This window comes from Centroberyx gerrardi, chromosome 13 (assembly GCF_048128805.1).
Source record: "Centroberyx gerrardi isolate f3 chromosome 13, fCenGer3.hap1.cur.20231027, whole genome shotgun sequence".
NCBI classification, from domain to species: Eukaryota; Metazoa; Chordata; class Actinopteri; order Beryciformes; family Berycidae; genus Centroberyx; species Centroberyx gerrardi.
The window spans coordinates 9071438-9089776 of NC_136009.1; the positions used below are offsets into that span (position 1 = coordinate 9071438).

At 45.2% G+C, this 18339-nt stretch overlaps 1 protein-coding gene across 2 annotated transcripts; it reads right to left on the minus strand.

Moving 5' to 3' along the window:
• Positions 1-593: 593 nt before the first annotated feature.
• Positions 594-18146, minus strand: sugt1 (SGT1 homolog, MIS12 kinetochore complex assembly cochaperone). 2 transcript variants are annotated; one of them, XM_078287956.1, is made up of 13 exons: positions 18041-18146; positions 17904-17952; positions 17002-17092; positions 16484-16553; positions 15870-15940; positions 14161-14214; positions 12626-12654; positions 12354-12376; positions 11796-11892; positions 10236-10343; positions 3721-3805; positions 2371-2543; positions 594-1426 (listed from the first exon to the last, which is right to left on the minus strand). In XM_078287956.1, the coding sequence occupies exons 1-13, from the start codon at positions 18052-18054 to the stop codon at positions 1325-1327; spliced, it is 966 nt and encodes a 321-aa protein (XP_078144082.1). In that variant the 5' UTR covers positions 18055-18146; the 3' UTR covers positions 594-1324. The 2 variants fall into 2 exon arrangements, with proteins under 2 accessions (XP_078144082.1, XP_078144083.1); XM_078287957.1 differs by having other exon boundaries at positions 17904-17949; positions 18041-18137.
• Positions 18147-18339: the final 193 nt, after the last annotated feature.

An 18339-nucleotide genomic window follows, 5' to 3' on the forward strand; every position in this document is an offset into this window, starting at 1 on the left:
AGGGAGAGTGGAGGAGTGCGTGTGTGCGAGAGAGAGAGAGAGTTAGTTATGTGGTGACTGGGAAGCTAAGAGTTCCATCCGGAGCCACAAATGGGCGTTTGATCGTCACGAGAGATGAAACGATGTGTGATGAATTTAACACTTAACTCGGTGTGAGAGGCTTGATGATGCGGTTAGGAGGCTGATCCATATTAATGCTCTCGTGCCTCGGCAGGACGCCCCCTCACAGCTACAGCGACGGCACACATGCGGTTGAAGAACAGGAGGGGAGCCCGCTTCCCCAGATCTCCCACTGCAAATCACTTCTCTACCTTCGTCTAGATCCTCCACTTCTGGCCAAACAACTCCAGGCTCTCCGACTTGATACCAATCGAGCCATGATGGGTAAACCATATCCTGGAGCTGTCAAACTCATCTGAATGGACTGGACTGGTATCAGCAACGCCACATCCCATCCCCCCCCCAGCACATAATCATAATATATTGGTGTTTTTTTGCATGTGATGGATCCCTTCCTAGAGTATTCCACCATCTTGACCTGTCCAAAGCGGTTTCTCGAAACAACAAATCATAAAACGCAGACAAGGTTTGTGAGCCAAACAACAAATCTTTTATTTACATTGAAGCTTGAATCACACTGAGGGAAACGGCCCGGTGCTAAGCCATCGGCTGACGTGTCACACAGACTCCGGACAGGTCAGTTCGCTGTGTATTGCTGTCGACTTCTTATCGAGTGTACAGAAAGAAAAAGAAAAAAAGAGAGCCCAGAAACACATTCGTAGTAATCATTTAAACATCTCATATGGTTCCTATTTTGAACAGCTTTACATTTTTATACAAGTGGTGAGAAAGGGACATCCTAAGCGGCTCCCTAATAGAAAGGCTCTGGGCGGTGGAGAAAGCGAGGAGGGAGAGGGTGGAGAAAACAAGAAGAACGACCATCTAAAACCTGATCCGCAAGTTGAATCGGAGCACTTTAGGTCTGCGTCTCTCAGCCGAACTTCAGCTCAGACCTTCGTTCCCTTTTGAACCGATCGCCCCTTAACGATCGGGCGATATCAACCAATCCGTTCAACAGATGATTCAAATGACTTGACGCCCTCTGGTCATACGCTATGGGAGAAGAGCAGCCGGTCTGTGGTTTGGTCTAGGTGCTAAGAGGGTGGGACTGTCGCGCCCGGCACTGAGGCCGTGTGACACCGGAGCAACAGAACAACTGTGGGGAAAAGGGGGGGCGACTTCCGTTGGAGGCGAGATGGAAAAGGATGGAGGGAGATAAGGTCAGAAAACAAAGAGGGAGAGAGGGAGAGAGAGATGGAGGCGTTCAGTACTTCTTCAACTCGGCGTCGTCGGGTGGGCTCACGTCCACTTTTCTCTTGCCCACGTCTTTCCAGTTGGTGCTCAGGACCGTACCACCTGACTCCGTCTGCACAGGGAGGAGAGACCCGGGGTGAGACATCACCAGAGTGAGACAGTTCATTTCATTAGTACAGTTACACAACATATCGTCTATATAAAAAAAACAACAAAAGAAACTTAAGAGTGAGATGTTGACTGCAGCATCATCAGTTCCACTCTGATGAAAACAGTCACTACTTGTACTAGAAGGATTTTTTGACTAGTAAACAATTTTGGATAACGTCAATTCATTATTTTTCATTTTCTTCTTTTTTTCTTCTGAAACATTCAAAACACTGATTCCCAAATATGCCATTTTATTCTAACAGTCTTCTGCTCTGCCTGGTTTAAATTTAATACAGGAATGACAACTTGACAAACAAAACAAAAACAAAACAAAAACAATGTCAAAGTTTAAGGCTGTGTGTTGGAAATTTCGTTTTTTTTAGTGCTGGCGTTCAAAGTAAATCCAAAAGTGTACTATTATGGGATAATATTGTTAGTAATGCAATACGATAATTTCCCCCATTCATCAGGCTGATAGACATACAGTTGCGATGATGCATCCTTACCCCTCAATCACACTTTGTCGCTCTCTGATTGAAGTTCATTAATCTCAAATGAGGAATCCATTACCGCTGCATCATTCCATGTTGCATGCGTTGGAGTTCTTCTACTTATGTGTTGATTATGCATGCGTAAATCAAAACTAATGTTGCTTTACCCTTGTTTCGGCAGCTCAGTGTGAGGTTTTTTCACGATGAAAACGTTTCATCCGTGAATCGGGAAAAGATCAGACGAAAATGTATGTTGTTGTACTGCGATCGATAAACGCGCCTGTCAGTTTCATCTCAGTTTATTTAAGCCGTTGGAGCCTTGCGTAAAGCTCTGCACAGTTTACAGCAAAGTAAACGCACTGTGGATTAAGTGTGATGGCAGCGTTAGCCAGGAAGATGTGCAGTGCAAACTCACAAAGGACTTGTTCATGGCTCGCTTGACCTCGTCGGAGCCGTCGGTGTAGATCTGCTGGAAGAGCTTGTTGAGCGCCGCGTCTCCCTCCAGCTTCTCCTTCTTCTCCTCCTCGCTGATGTCGACCACCACCTTGTCCCAGTTGCGGGTGTAGTGGGACGACGACGGGTACTGGTCTGTTTTGGAAGGGAAGCGGGGTTTAATAAGGCTACGGTTGCTTTAGAGTGATTTTAGAGCAGCTAAGAGGCGTTAGGCAGGATGTGAAGCAGAGTTCTTGAAACACTGTGTAGTGTGAGTGGCTTATTGCTTTTAGGAAACAGCGGCATAAAGAACACAAATATTCGATAAATCCTTTATTTTTAACTGATAATCAACTTCAATAATATATAAATGCTGATCTTCTGCAAAGAAATACAGAAACTGGGTACTAAGTGGCACAAAAAGTACTGGTATGACTGTTGATTTGCGATTGGCACATTAAAATTTAAATGTATTTATGCGGTCACATGTGAGTGTTTATCAGGGATTTTACATTGGCTTCCAATGTGATTCAGCCAATCAGAACTAAGGACCAGAACTATCTGTTTTATACTGCAATTTTTATAATCCCATCATGCCAGGACGCATTGAGTGACAGGTCTGAACACAAACAAATCAGATTTTGCTCATGTTGCTATTGGACCCCATATCCGGATACGGAAGTGCTCAGGATCATATCGTCATCTGCGTTCTGTTTTCTGGATGCAATACGGTCTCAACAGTCCCCATGTGGGAGAGCGGGAAAACTAATCCAGATGCAGATGTAAATAAATACAGCACCAGGAGATGCAAAACAGCTATTTCAGGACCAAGTGTGGATATACAGCGATGTAATCTCATAAAAATCTGTACATCTTTGGAATCAGATGTCATGACAAGTGTTTCTGTAGCCCAAGTTACAAAAAGGCACGCGACGTGGCATCCTAGAGGTTGATCCGGTTGCCTGGCACGGACGGTTTGACTGCCCACTTACCTTTTAAAGCCAACACCCCCTCCAAAAAAAACACAACGCACACTTACGTAAGTAATTAATCCCGACAGTAATGGGAATGTGTGGGCTCAAATCCTGACTCATACTTTGCTGTCACACCTCTCCCTTCCCTGCCTACCTTCGCCGTCAAACTAATGAAAGACTGAAGCGGGGCTCGACTGCCCACTCTCGTTTTAGTGCAGAACAGACGAACGCGGGAGCCTATATTGATCTTCGCAGAGAGAGAGAAATGAGAGGAGGCTGATGGAGAGAGAGAGAGAGATGAGAAGAGAGACAAAGAGAAAGTTGAGGAAGGAGTATAAACAGTGAGGATGTGCACTGACTGAAGTGTTTGATGTTGGACTCCTGTCCTTCTCCCTCCAGCGTCTCCCACCTGATGGCTTCTGTCTTCTTCATCTTAATCTCCACCTGATAGAGGGGAGGGAGGAGGAGGGGAGAGAAAGAGGGGGAACAAGAGACATAACAACGTTTAACAAAATGCTATTCTTTGTTGCACAGGACAAAAATAACACTCCCATTAGAGTGACATCTGAAACGTACAGGACATCACATCATTATTGGGGCCAGAGAAAGCCGCTGTCTGTTCGGAGCCGTCATCGGCTCAGCCTGCAAGTGTGTGTGTGTGTGTGTGTGTGTGTGTCTGTGTGTGCGTGTGTGTGTGTGAGAGACATCAGGGATATGCGGGGGCACAGCTCAATCTCAAACCTCACTGACAGACATACTGCACTAACGAGATGTCTGTCAGCCAGAGGGCCAGTGCGAGAGACGGAGAGAGAGCGAGAGATAGAGAGAGAGAAAGAGAGAGAGGGTGAGAGGGAGAGAGGGAGGGAGGGAGGGAGAGAGAGAGAGATCCTAACTCCACACAGCGGCATCTGATCCAAATCATTACACCAGGAGAACATGGGAGAGGGAGAAAACAACGAGAGGGGAGAGAGGACATGGACACACACTCTTAACGCTGAACCGCATTGACAGGGCACATGCCAGCGAGACACGCAAGCTGCAATGCCATGCCCCCCCCCCCCCCCCCCCCCACACACACACAATAACACGGTGTGTGTTTAATATGTGCGATGTGTGTGAGCTTGCGCGCGCGCGAGAGACAGCGCCGGTTATGTCGGTGCAATTAAAGAACATTTCTGCTCTGTTGGGCGATGAGATGATTCATTTATGAGGGTGTCAGGACAGAAGAGGGAACCAGAGATAGAGAGAGCGAGAGAGATGGAGACAGAGAGACTGACTGGCACAGGGTGAGGAACGAGCGAAAAGGGCAGATTGAGGGGGGAAATAAGAACGGTACGATCGCTGCTACCTTCTCCGCCGAGGTGATGAGCTGGTGCGAGCGGCAGCACATTGATAGATCGCTTCGGTGTGTGTCAGCGGTTTCTGTCGCGGCGCGCGCACGGCGAGGCATCTGTGGCCGTGGCCGAAATTAACTTTTAGGCTCACCTGCCAAGGGCTGGTAAACTAAAAAACAAATGTCCCTGCCGAGAATACTTTTTACTGGCCGAACAATTAATATTCACTCTTCATAGAAAATGTGTCACCGCGCCCGTTTTCAATGCTATTTGGTGTACAGGATCAGGTGCTGTGATAAGATGGATCAAGTTTGTAATTCAACATGAAGTGCAGCAGAATTGAAATTACGTTTTGAAGCGTACGCCACCTCCTCATCCCGCCCAAACACACACACACACACACACACACACACACACACACACACACAGACAGACACAGAGTCGAAGCTAGAATTTAGTTTCACATTTTGATATTAATCCTCAAGGAACGTTAGGCCAGTTACCCATCCAGCCAGCACGGAAATTGGCCGAAATGTGTGCGTAAGTTTGATGCTACCGCTTTGTGTAGAGCAGCCAACTGACAGCCTGTTTGATACAGAGCCATTGTTTTCCTTTGATTTGTTCATAGTCAGGAGAGTGTGTACGGTGGCCAGCAGGGACAAAATGTGAGAACAGGGAAAGCACCAAAGACTATATAACTGAGGCATTCAAATGCAACAGCCAGTGTGGCAGGTGACCCTTACCGATTTATCCGCCAAATTGTACTGGCATTTGGCGGTTGGCGGGTGTTAATTTCAGACCGTGCGTCTGTGTTTTTGGTGCTGCGCCTTGTGAATGTGTTTATGTAGCGATAACTGGTGCAGACCTCGTGCCCATGCTCTGTGTGTGTGTGTGTGTGTGTGTGGGGGGGGTGCGTGCGTGCGTATATGCGTGCTCCCGGGCCATACAACATTAATCTGCTGCCACATCTGTGTCTCCCAGCTTTTAAGGGACATGGCAGGCCGGGCACCCAGTGTGTGTGTGTGTCTCTGTGTGCGTTTCTGTGTGTGTGACAGGCGAGGCGACGGGTCGTAAAGGGATGTGACAGCAGAGCCACATACAGGGGCCACCACCCACAGGACCCCAGGGGCTGGACTATACAATACTGCACTACACGCGCCCGCACACACACACACGCACGCTATTTAGAGAGGGGGACTGGGGTCCCGTGTCGCTTGTCACACGTGTTTGTAGCCACCACCCCCCTCCTCCTCCTCGCCGCCACTCCTCGCCCAGCGTTTCTTCTCCCTCTTTTTCCAGATCCCCGCAGATTTCAAAACAAACTCGGCTAAACAGACGCATAAATGAAATAAATATAAACATTCTCAGACGTTGACAGGCATGCAAATTAAAGAGGGGAGACGCCACTTTAGTTATTTGCCGAAAGGAGATGAGTTTGGAACCGAATGAACGAGCAAGTGTGTATTCAAGATTGTGCGTGCGCGTGTGTGTGAGTGTGTGTTGGCGCACGCGTGTGTACGTGTGTGCGTCTAGCCGTCTGTTCTGATCAAACACACTGGTGTGTAATTGGCTCCCCGTTGTCGCGGTGACCCCTGGGGTTGGAATGTCTGTCGTGGCGGAGGACAGGAGGAGGTCGCACTGACGATAATGTGCTAGGGAGGACACACACACACACTGCAAATACTATGTGTAAATGGCACAAGTGTGTCGAAAGATTATAGTGTTCAGCCACTGTGTGTGTGTGTGTGTGTGTCGGTGCGTGTGCACGGCCATGCCCGGCTTAGTCTCCCCCTGCTAAGTTGTCTTTAAAGACAGCGAGGAGATGAAGCGTAAACATTGTGGAGCGAGGAGTGCAGGGCAGCCTATTACAGAGACAGACAGACCGACATTGGTGGGGAATCAACAGCTCCGAGGGCACTGTGCGTTTTTTTTTTGTTTTTTTTTAAACGCTCATTAGGGATGCATGCCAATCTGGAGAAACTGGATTTGCTGATGCCGTTGTTCATTTGAATGTTTCCCCCCCCCCCAGCGGCTCGTTGGCTTCAGAAAAATCAAACGGCTCCCAAAAAACAAATCATGAAATCAGACAAGCGGCGAGAAAACCGCTCGGTTTGTCGGGGTCTTTCACGTACGCGTTCACCTGTAGAGTTTAACAGGAGACGCGAGCTTTTATGGTGTCTTGAGCTCGGTGGTGTGTGTGTGTGTGTGTGTGTGTGTGTAAGGGCCATGTGTACCCATGGAGCCCAGTGGACCAGGGAACAGTCAGGGCTTTGTGGGAGAGGAGGAGGGCTTGAGCTCTCCTCTCCGGCCCTCTCTCTCTCTCTCTTTCTTAAATGACTGAGCTCTTGTGGGAGTGTGTGTGTGTGTGTTTTCCTAGAGGTAGGTGTATGTGTGTGTGTGTGTGTGTGTGAGAGAGAGAGAGAGAGAGAGAGAGAGAGAGAGAGAGAGAGAGAGAGAGAGAGAGAGAGAGAGAGAGAGAGAGAGAGAGAGAGAGAGACAGAGGGAGGAGGGGGGGGGAGCAGAGCAAGAGAGCGATTGAGAAAGCAGAAAAGACAAAGAAGGTAACTGAGGAAGAAGAGGCAGCTAGAGAGAGAGAGATAACGAGCAACAACAGAGAGAGAGACGCATACAGGAGAAGTAGAGAGAGACACATACAAGAAAAAGAGAGAGAGAGAGAGAGAGAGAGAGAGAGAGAGAGAGAGAGAGAGAGAGAGAGAGAGAGAGAGAGAGAGAGAGAGAGAGAGAGAGAGAGAGTCTGTGTCCATCTCAGGCCGTCTCCACCCCCGGTCTCTCCAAGACTGAGCCCTTGTTTAAGCTGCAACCCACGTGCACCTCTGGTATGCAGTGTCCGCTGTTGCCATGGAAAAGTGAGCGAGTGTGTATGTGTGTGTAAATGACCACTGTTTGTTTGTGTGTGTGTAGAAGGAGGGGGGGGGGGGGGGGGGGGCATTACTTTTTTTCTTGCTGTGGAACGTGGAGGCTTTAGATGGAGAGGCTGGCAGGTTTCTGCTTCTAAACTGCTGATGTGAACAGAAACAGCCAGTTTCTCTGTGCAGGTCAACCTCTACTCTACCCAGCACAATGTGGCCGGTGAACATGACTTCTACAATACAGACGCCAGGCTGCATAATGCAACACATCCACTGTCCCAACTGCTTTTTTTTGCAACCCGGGTGCCATATGCGATTGCATCTGTGATCATGTACCTTTCACATGATCACAGATTTACCACCTTTCACACCTTGAGTAAATGAAAACACTTCAACCATTTAGTTTTCCCTAAAGTCAGCTATTTGCCTCTGTCCTCAGGAAATTATTTATTACCCGTTTACCACCTCTGTGTAACATGTAGTTAATGTGGTAGTTTACCAGCTAATGAATTGATCTGTCTTTTGTAAGCTGTAGTGGGATGTAGCTAAGGATGCTTGGGGAGACGTTCCTGGATCCAATAGCACTGGAAAGGTCATCCACCACCTTCACAGCAATAGCTGCCAGGGGTAAACAGGATCCCAAGGGAGAGAGAAGAGGAGGCCAGTGTCAGTAGCAGGGGCTAAGGGAGCTTAAAATACAACGATCGTGTTGCCTCGGCTAGCACTTTCTTAGTTAACGCTGAGTTAAAGTGATGGGAAACGGTGTGGGGAAAGGTCTGGCTACATGAGACTAAGCTAATGTTATCCAAATAGGGGTTAGCTAAGAACGTTGGTACCATCTGGAGCCAGCTTGTAGTAACAAGACAGCGAGTCATCCCACCTTCACATCCCAACAGCGTCAGGCACAGTCACATGGCCGCTGCCGCCTGTGTCTGAGTTGGATTCTTTCAATATTGCATTACCCTGGTTGCATTTCACTTAGCTGCAGTCTTCTGTTATTAAGTATAACCTCATCCTAAAGCTGAATGCAACAACACTGATCGCGACTGGCTGTGAGAAGAAAGCAGATTTGTCTGATGAAACATTTATTTACTGAAGATTTAAGTGTAGAAAGTTTGAACTGAACATTCTAACATTGTTGGTGATTAGTAGCAGATCGGTACCCAAAAAATCAATATCCAGCTCTCCTTGTCAAGTTCCCCTAAAGATGAAAAAACAAACCACCAACCAAAAAAACGAAATAAATAAAAAAACAACAAAAAATGTTCGCCTCTCTCCTGCCAAATTCCACCAGTCTCTGTCTCCCTCCACAGCCACAGTCCTAGGACCTGACAGTGGTCTAAACCCTGAGCCAGCACACACTCAGCCAACACACTCATTAGCCCACATCCTCTATAATACACACTAATTAGTCTATACTAAAAAGTGCCCTTCCTACTCATTAGACCCATAATCACCTTAAACAGTGCTGAGGAACTCTCAGTGGGTACGGCCCTAATACACGTGTGTGTGTGTGTGTGTGTGTGTGTGTGCGCTGTGTGTGTAGGAGTGAGGATTTGTGCATGTGTGTGAATCTCCCGTTAGCTCCAGAGATGAACCGGGCGAGCGTCTCCACAGGAGCCGCACTGTATAGAGTCAGACTGGATTTTCCCATTTCTACTCCAGCTACAGTAAGCTTTAACAGCATTAAGGAATTACAGTTAGTGACAGCCTACTTTATACTGCTTTACACTATTGAAGAGATTAAGATCTTAATCTCAGTGTGGTAACCTGAATGCAGTCAGTGTCCTGCGAAAAATCTCCAAGGTTTTCTTTTTTGCTTTCTTTACTGTAATCTGACATTTGACACATTCTTCTTTTAAAACAAAAAACAGAGTTAGCAAACTACTAATGTTCATCTATAAAAGACAATAAAAGCCCAAATGCAATGAGTAACTGATATGTCATCTGAAGCATCAACAGCACTGGCACCTGCATTTCTATACTGTGATGATTAACGTTACTGCCACATTTTATTTACAGTGACAAAAATGGTTCATGGCCTGCTTTACAGTCTGCTTCTTTAATGTGGAGACTAACTACTAGACCAGCAACACTACATACAGGTTTCCCTCTGTGGCCCAGATGTAAAATTCTATGACTTTCCCATAACTTATTCCATAACTTATTTGGAGTGCCTCCGTGACCTAAAAATGTTATTCCTTCTTGGTTTGTTAATGTTTTTCGGCTCATAAAAGTTGTAAAGTGGTAAACAGTCTGCTTTCCGCTACAGTTGGACTTGCTGTGGAGAAAAACATCTGAAAACCACCATCTAATACATGTGTGAAACAAGTTATACAATACATTCTGTAAAATGACCCATTTGTAATATTCCCTAGAGAATTCATCAAATTCTCTAATGAAATTCCATGATGATCAGTGGGAAACCTGTATATAGTGTTCAAAATGTGTCCATACATTTGACATACAAACAATTGTACGCTACTAGTTAAATTATCTGCTTAGTTTGCAGTCATTATATCACCTTTTTTTTTTAAAGTCATTTTGGTCAATGGTCACTGTGGCTCCATAGATCACATTAAACAGCTGTTTTTGTCCTGTGTTGATCCTCCAAAAAAAGGTGACTGACTGAGTGATTGATCGACTGATTGTCGGGTGTGTGTGTGGTACCTTGGTGGCGAGGACCTTGAAGGTGCTCTGTTGGGGGACGATGGAGTAGAGGAGGTGGAGGTTGAGGCAGCAGTCCTCCCCCGACGCCAGCTGCACTGTGGCGGACAGCTGGAGACAGACGACAGACAGCGGACGTTAGGCGTTGCCCCAGATAGACACATTCCAACATGGCTTCATTGACATCCTATGGGTTCCATACAGGTCAACGCTTAGCAACTAAGAAATCACATACAAATATGAGAACAGTGCAGTGCTTCTAACACAGGACATAAAAGACAAAGAAGAATAAGGAGGGGTGGGGGGGGTGGTGAAGGTGTCGGCGTGTCCATGTGAATAATCATCTGGCTGGTGTGACGGCGAGGAGTTTCCTGGCGCTGTCCCCTTCAGCCAGAGAGTGACCAGTGATGAGGGAGGGGTCAGACAGCTCCTAACAGCCTGTCACTCATTGGGATTGGGTGAGGGTGGGTGGGTGAGGGGGGGGCGGAGGGTCTACTGAGGGACGTGGCCTCGGCTGTGGCCCAATTCCTCACACTCCTTATAAACTCTTCACTTGTCAGACGCTGCCCTCGGACAGGAAAGCGCTAGATGCTGTAGACTTTAAGAGTAACCCACCTGGGTACTTTCTTATATGATATCATTGTGCTAATAGTGTATTCTCGGAGACGATTTCTACTGACATTTGTCGTTACTTCCACTTGCTGTCGCTTGTGATGCGTCGCCTACCAATCCACCAAAAGGGGATTTTTCAGATTTTCGGGGAACTGAGCTCCTGAACTCCTGATCACCGGGGATTTAGAAGGTTAGCTACAGATAGTTTTTAAGGCAATTGGAAGAAAAAAAAAAGTGGCAAACCTTTAATATTCATTTCCAATTGAATTTATGCGATGACTGTAGGTATACAACTGCTGCATACTCAGTCACCGCGGAAAATAATTGGAACCACTGCCTTTCATCTCTAATTTCTCTTATATATACAGACCTAGTAAAAGATATATGAACTTATCTGTACTTCACACCGCTGCTTTCAAAGGGAACATAACAACTGACTATGTGTGATTTTGAGCGAGTGAACCAGTTCTTTTGAAATGGGGGTAAACTCAGTTTGTTATTCTATTAGGAAAGACAAAGCCGTTCCCTGGGGTGCCCTCCAGTTACCCCTCTGAGAGAGGGAAAGAGAAGTGGAAAGAGAGACGGAGAGAGGGAAAGGGTTTTCTCCCTGGAGGGCTCTGCAGCTGATCCTAGATCAGTTATGCTTTCTATCTACAGACAATTAGGAGGTTGGAGAATCAGGGGAGGGTAAATTGTTCTTAGATCTGTACTTTGGGGGCAATGTTAACAAGGCATCACTGGAGGCATAGTTGGGTCCGTGGGGAGTGTATGTGGGTGTATGTGTGTGTGTGTGTGTATATGAGACCCATCTAATGGTTCCCCCTGAGGAAACACCCAAGAGCTATCCCATCTCTCTTTCACACACACTTACAGAAAACACCCACTCCCTTATTTCCATCTCACACAAAGCCCAAGTTCTTCGATACTGTACTTTTAAGTGTGTGTTCATACCTCTCTCTCCATGAAGTTGACACACACCCCGTCCTTGGGTACGTTTTTTGCCATGATTGTGACAATGACTTGAGATTCTGTTTGGTACCAGTCATGTCTGCAGAAAACACACACACACACACACACACACACACACACACACACACACACACACAGAACTGATTAAGCAGTTTGAATAATAGCTGACTAATGACAAAGAGAGTCACATGAGAAGCCCTATTCCACCATGACTGCCCATCTGCTATAGTGGCATATATCTATATATATATTTATAGTGATACTTATGCATCCCAGAAACTCAAATACAAAGTAAATTAGTCGAATGCTCATAGCCTTTACGCTCATATGTATGTTCTATGTATGTACATTTCATTTGCTCAGTTATACTTTCATTAATTTCATTTAGAAATAGAATGAGGCTGCTTCTAAGCACAGAGGCTTAGTTAAAACATTCAGCTGGTATGATCGCATGAATTTGAACCTGTTCAAAACCAAACACACACAAACTAGGGATCTCAAGGTAATAAGGCGTCTATTAATGTTCATGTGTGCACTTACTTCACAGGTGGAACCGCCGGTGTCTGCTGGGTCATTCAGCCCCCGAGACGCGGCGACAATTAGAGAGGAAGACGTGGTGATGGGCAGAGGGAACACAAGCAGCGCACAGAGAAGACAAGCGAGAAAAACAAAGAGGGGGAAAAAAAAAGAAAACACAAAGAAGCTTAGTAAGGGCTCCTTCTCCGGAGCGGTAGCATACATACACAAGGCTGACGCCAGCTACGGATGCTGAGAACAACAGTGCCCCCAGGTGGCCAGGCAGAGAAACTCACCCTGTTGTCGCTGCCGTTCTGATCCTCCTCTGGAGAGAGAAGAAGAAAGATTTGTGATGTGGGGGTTGGGGGGTGGGGAGGGTGACAAAACACCTCATTTAGACCGGGTTAAACCTGGCTCTCCTTTTTGAAATGAGATGATTAAATAGCTGCAAATACACAACTTTCACGCAATAATAAACACACACATTTGCCCAGACACACACACAGAAAGACAGACAGACACACACACATATACGCCTCTCTCCAAAGGCTTGCAGCCAGCTTGTTTACTGGTCCATCCACGCCCATTAAAAGCCCTGTGAGCCCAAGCAAGCCTGATCACCGTTTACCAGCATGCTATCATACATTATTCACTGACTTCATTAGAGAGAGAGAGAAGAGAGAGAGAGAGAAGAGAGATAGAGAGAGAGAGGAGAGAGGGAGAGAGAGAGAGAGAGAAAGAGAAAGAGACGGGATGATAGGAGGCGTGTTAATGTTGTCTTAATGAGGTCGCGTTTGAAATGGGGAGGTGGGGGGGGCTGTTAGGAAAAGAAGGCTGTGTGTGTGTGTTTGTGTTTGTGCATTTTGATGCGAGTGGGGGCGTCAGACAGGAGCGGGGATAACCAGGTGCCGTGTGTGTTGACGGCGGTAAACACACTGTCACCAGCAGCACATAAAAGAGAAGTGAAGATAACCAGCGTTGAACTGAAACAAGGACCACTCCTGGTGTGAGCATGAGCAAGCGCAAGTTGGGTACTTTCAAGTTTTGGGGGTTGCGATTTACATCCTGGTGCGCATATGCCTGTGTGTGTGTAGTGTGTGTGTGTGTGAGTGTGTACATGCCGTCTGTGAGCAAGCGCGCGAAGGGGGGGGCGGTCTCATCGGGGGCTTTCAAACATCAGTAATGTTAACTCTGATGAATCATAACGCTTCTGGGAGTATGTGTGCACGCGGGTGTGAAGCGTGTTTGTCAAAACTCATGCGCTTGTTTACTTGAGATGATCCAGAGGGCCCAGGCATCACCAGCAAACACACACACATTATCCAGACATGGCATGCATCTTTTATTGGACTAAGCAGCTCTGCTTAAACCCTCCAAGACCGCAAACACACAAACGCATGGATGCATGCTCATTTGTCTGATTGGGTTGATCAGTGACTGTGGCACAACCAAAAAAATGGTATATAAAAATTAAGGCTTGACCGATAATGGATTATCAAGTCCGATACTGATATACAATATTTTTGTACTCACAATGCCTATAGCCAATGTTTTGTGGCAATAAAAAAAAATACAAGTATTGAATGTTTGCCCCGGAATTTCATTGCATTCATTGCATTAGAATCAATCAAAAATTGTAGTATTGATCAAATTATAGAATATACATATATATAGTCAAAAAAACCACATCATATCACTGGTGGCCAACACTGACTGTCCAATATCACTTTTAATAAAAGGCCAATATCGGCCTGATATATCAGCAACCTGATACACTGGTCTAATGCTAATGGAAATACCGGCTTGATAGAAGTTTCAGTTAGCTACTTACTCTCCATCATCTCCTCACAGCGCTTGATCCAGATCTCAAAAGATTTGTCAGAACCTGTGGAAACCACAAAAAAGAACAGAGATGCAGATGTTATTACTCCTTCCTTACACAGTAACACCACCTGACCAGGTATGGAAAACATCTGAAAAGCTGCTCATCTAGGGAATTCAGAGAGGTCAGTTGAGCGCAGGTGAGGTGTCAGTGAAGCGCTAAAGCAGCTAGAGAGGGCCAAAGGAGCTGATTAGAACAGGTTTTTTAAACTAGTGGAAAGACATTGGTATCCAAAGCTACTAGGTAAGTGAAATTTGTTGAATAAATGACTGTGGATTATTTTACAACTTTTAGTTAAATTGCAAAAGCATGTGAAAACCATTATTTTGATTTGTGGAAAAAAATCAAAAAAATCACTGTACAGGATCTCTGCCTCTTTTCTCATCTTTTTCCATCATACCGATCGACTCTGACCAAAACCTCGTCGCTACAAAGCTACTCACATCTTGTTTGCCTGGGTGCAAAGCTCTCCAATACAGTCCTATAGGGTCAAAGGACAGTCTAAAAATCTACCCTGAAAGCACCCACAGCATGCCTTTGATAACATATTGACTGCTCATTCTGTAATGAGACATGTCTGTAAAAAGATGCAACTGAAAACGATCCAAAGTCATGCCTTTTCATACAGTTTTGATTCTACCTTGGCCATTGCTTTAGCACTTCCTTGTTTACTCTTTGCTGGCCGGCTGTGGCTGCCTGTCTACATGTTCCGCTGCGTAAAGTAGTGCAAAATAAATAGTGAAAGTTATCAGTTCAAGGATAAACAAAAAATTAAATATATACATGTCTCATTACAGAGTGAGCGTCAATGTGCTGAAAAAGACATTCGGATGCTTTTGTGGTTGATTGACCCTGTAGGACTGTAGGACTGTATTGTGTATGAGCCACACACAAGAAAGCAAGATGTACGCAGCTCTATGATGAAGCAATTGATGAGATTTTGTTCGGTATATTATTATATAATTCATTATTATATATGTTCATTATTATATATGTTTTTGATCGGTATGATGGAAAATGATAGGAAAATAGGGTCCAGGTCAACAATAGCCGGAGTTCTGCTTTAAAGGGTAACTTTGGTATTTTTCAACCTGGACCCTATTTTCCCATGGGTTGCTTGATCCGGTCTGTGTGTAACCAAGTCTCGCTCAAGTCTCGCGAGAGTTGAGTTGTTGCAGGAAGTTACACACAGACCGGATCAAGCGAAAGGTAAAGAAAAACGTTTCATTTCTCTGTAGGGTCCTTTCCATAATGTTGTCAGACACTTATAATAACAATCTGAGCCTGTCAGTGGCAGAAACAAGCACTTTTAGTGGACGTACATTGACGGTGCAATTTGCCCCGTCGGATTACATTGCAACTCGTTTCACGGCTGCCGGCTGAAGCGATCTCGCTCAATACTGGACCAATTTCAAAAATTGTTGTCCCCTTTAGTCACTTAGACACAAAAAGATGGGAAAATAGGGTCCAGGTTGAAAAATACCAAAGTTACCCTTTAATAAGACGGGGGAGGGCAACGGATAAAATAATGAACATAGGTTTAGCGCTTTTTACTGAAAGGAGAGAGTGGAGCGGAAGGAGTTCTGCAGTGAACAGCGGGTGGTAGGGAGCGGGATGATGAAAAGTTTGTACCCGAGGCCAGGACAGGCTGTACTCACCGTCCAGTTGGTGTCCCTGAGTAAAGGCTGCGTGTGATGACTCATACTGGTTCAGGTGGTACTCTGCTATTCTGCAGGGGGAATGGGGGGGGGGGGGAATGGGGGGGGGGGGGGGGGGGGGGGGGGGGGCATGCCACACACAGTTAGAGATCAGATCCGCTTGGAAAAGTAAAGGCGACTTCATCTGACATAAAAAAATTATGATAATGCGTCTCATTAAATCGAGTGTTTTCTTGTACAAGGACTGTCTAGCTGGATGGAGAAAAGGGATAAACTTTTCTTTCAAAGAAACTCATTTTGCAACCTGAAATTCCTGAAATATCAATATTTCAAAATCACAGATGATTCTATCATTAAAACAGAATAATTGTGTATGCAAAGGTCTTAGGATGACTCAGACATTTAGTAGTAGGCATAATGTGCTTTACTTTCATGCAAGAAATAATTGTGTAAGAGTAGGTGTCAGTTTACTCACATTTTGGAATTAAACTATTCATATGTTTTACAAAATAAATGTATACTACATTTTTTTCCAAACAATACAGAATCACTCGGGAACACAGATAGCAACTTCCATTCAACACACACACACACACACTTCTCATGTCACACACCCTGTTCGCATGAAGGCAAGAGGAAGGCTGGGTTTTAGCTGCTGGGCTTTCTTGGCATCATTGACGGCACCTGAAGAGAGAGGGAGATAAGACACAATGTTACAGCAGAGACTTGCACATATACATTAATCTACACTGAATCACTTAAAGAAAGTGGAAGTATAAGGTCAACAGTCCTGTCAACAAGATCTCATCTAGTCGGTAGAGGCTAATTCCAGATTTGTAATTCTGGCTTTCTCAAAGGAAAAGCTCTTTTATGTTGTGCAGTCTGGACCACACAGGATAATTCAGTGGTTATGATGTTTGAGAGCATAACTACTTAACTATAATTATGTATTGTGGTCAGTTATCAAAACCAAACACAGTTGACAATAGCATTAAAAAAAACAACAACATTCTGTACTGTAAGGAGGAAATGTACCTGCAAGTAAATCCTATCTTGAGAATTGCTTTGTCATTCTTGGACAATTTAATTCAATGAACATGTCTGTGCAACATATGTATGTATGTAGACTTACAGCTGTAGTTATTGAGGAGTATGTGGGCGTAGGCGCGCTGGCAAAACCACTCCGCGTTGTCAGAGTCTCCTTGCAAGGCCTCATTCAGCTCCTAGAAGAACAGACCTTACATGAGCAGCCTACAATACTGTATTGCATTGCAAGTGCATTTTTGCATTTGGCAAAGTGTGTGTTAGGGTTGGGAAATGAACACTGGCTAAATGCTGGTACTGTGGCAGGCATGATTGTCTCCTCTGCTACCAACTTTGGCAGGTAACTAGCCATCGTTTGGATATTCAGAAAGTCTATTTGGCTAATGAATAGTGAAAATGCTGATATTTTGTGGGATTAACCAGCCCATGTGGTCAGTAAACTGAACAGTTAGCTTTCTGCAATAGTAGTGTCCATAGTATACTCTCTATTTTAAACAGAGTCAATTAGTAGACGGATAGCTGGTTGGAAAGTGCACTGTAACTGTTTGCAAGTCAACAGTAAATATGGATCTACTGAGGATGATGACAATGTCAGTGGCAAGTGCCCATGCTAAAAAAAACTAACTGGCTACACTATCCAGCATTAAAACCTACAGGAGGAATAATATTGTATTTTTCACTTCAAGTGAAGTACGTTACAACAAAGTAACTCACTAGTTCACTCAGTAATGTTAACGTTACTGTTATGATACCCTGCTCGACTTGAAAAGTGATGCTAGCCAGCTAGTTAAGCTAACTTTGCTAGCTAGGCACAGTGTCAAAATCAGGGCTAACGTCAGGAACATTACCCACGTTGACGCCACACACAAATTACTTCCTGAAGCCGTTGATTAGATGATGTTTATTAATGTGATATCTCAAAATAGCCACTGGATATTTGGCTAACTCGTTAACGTTAGCAAACGTACGGTTAGATTAGCGAATGTTTACCTCAAGAGCTTTCTGTGGATCTTCGTCAATGAAGCTATCGGGGAAACTGCTAAAACGAAAGGAAAGAGAGCCACCGTTAACCCGTTGCATTGAATCAAATTCGTGAAAATATAGTTAATGTATGTTGTTGAACTTGCCGTTCGGTAGCCATGGGTTTATCGGGGATGTTCAGTGAGCCTGGGGTAGCAGGAAAGTTCTAGATGAGGAGGCTGAGGGAAACGTGATAGTAGCACAGCTACAGTCCGGGCCTGTCAACAACACACTGCACACTCCTCCCACTGCTGCTCCACCTAATGGCCTGGAGGAGTCATGCAGTGGTACCTGTCTAATGAACCCTTCAGGAGGAATAAATGAGACAACACATTTCTTCTATCATTTCTTAAAATACATTTGTCCCAAACAGCTGCCTTTCCTGAAATATTTATTCTCCAAAGGT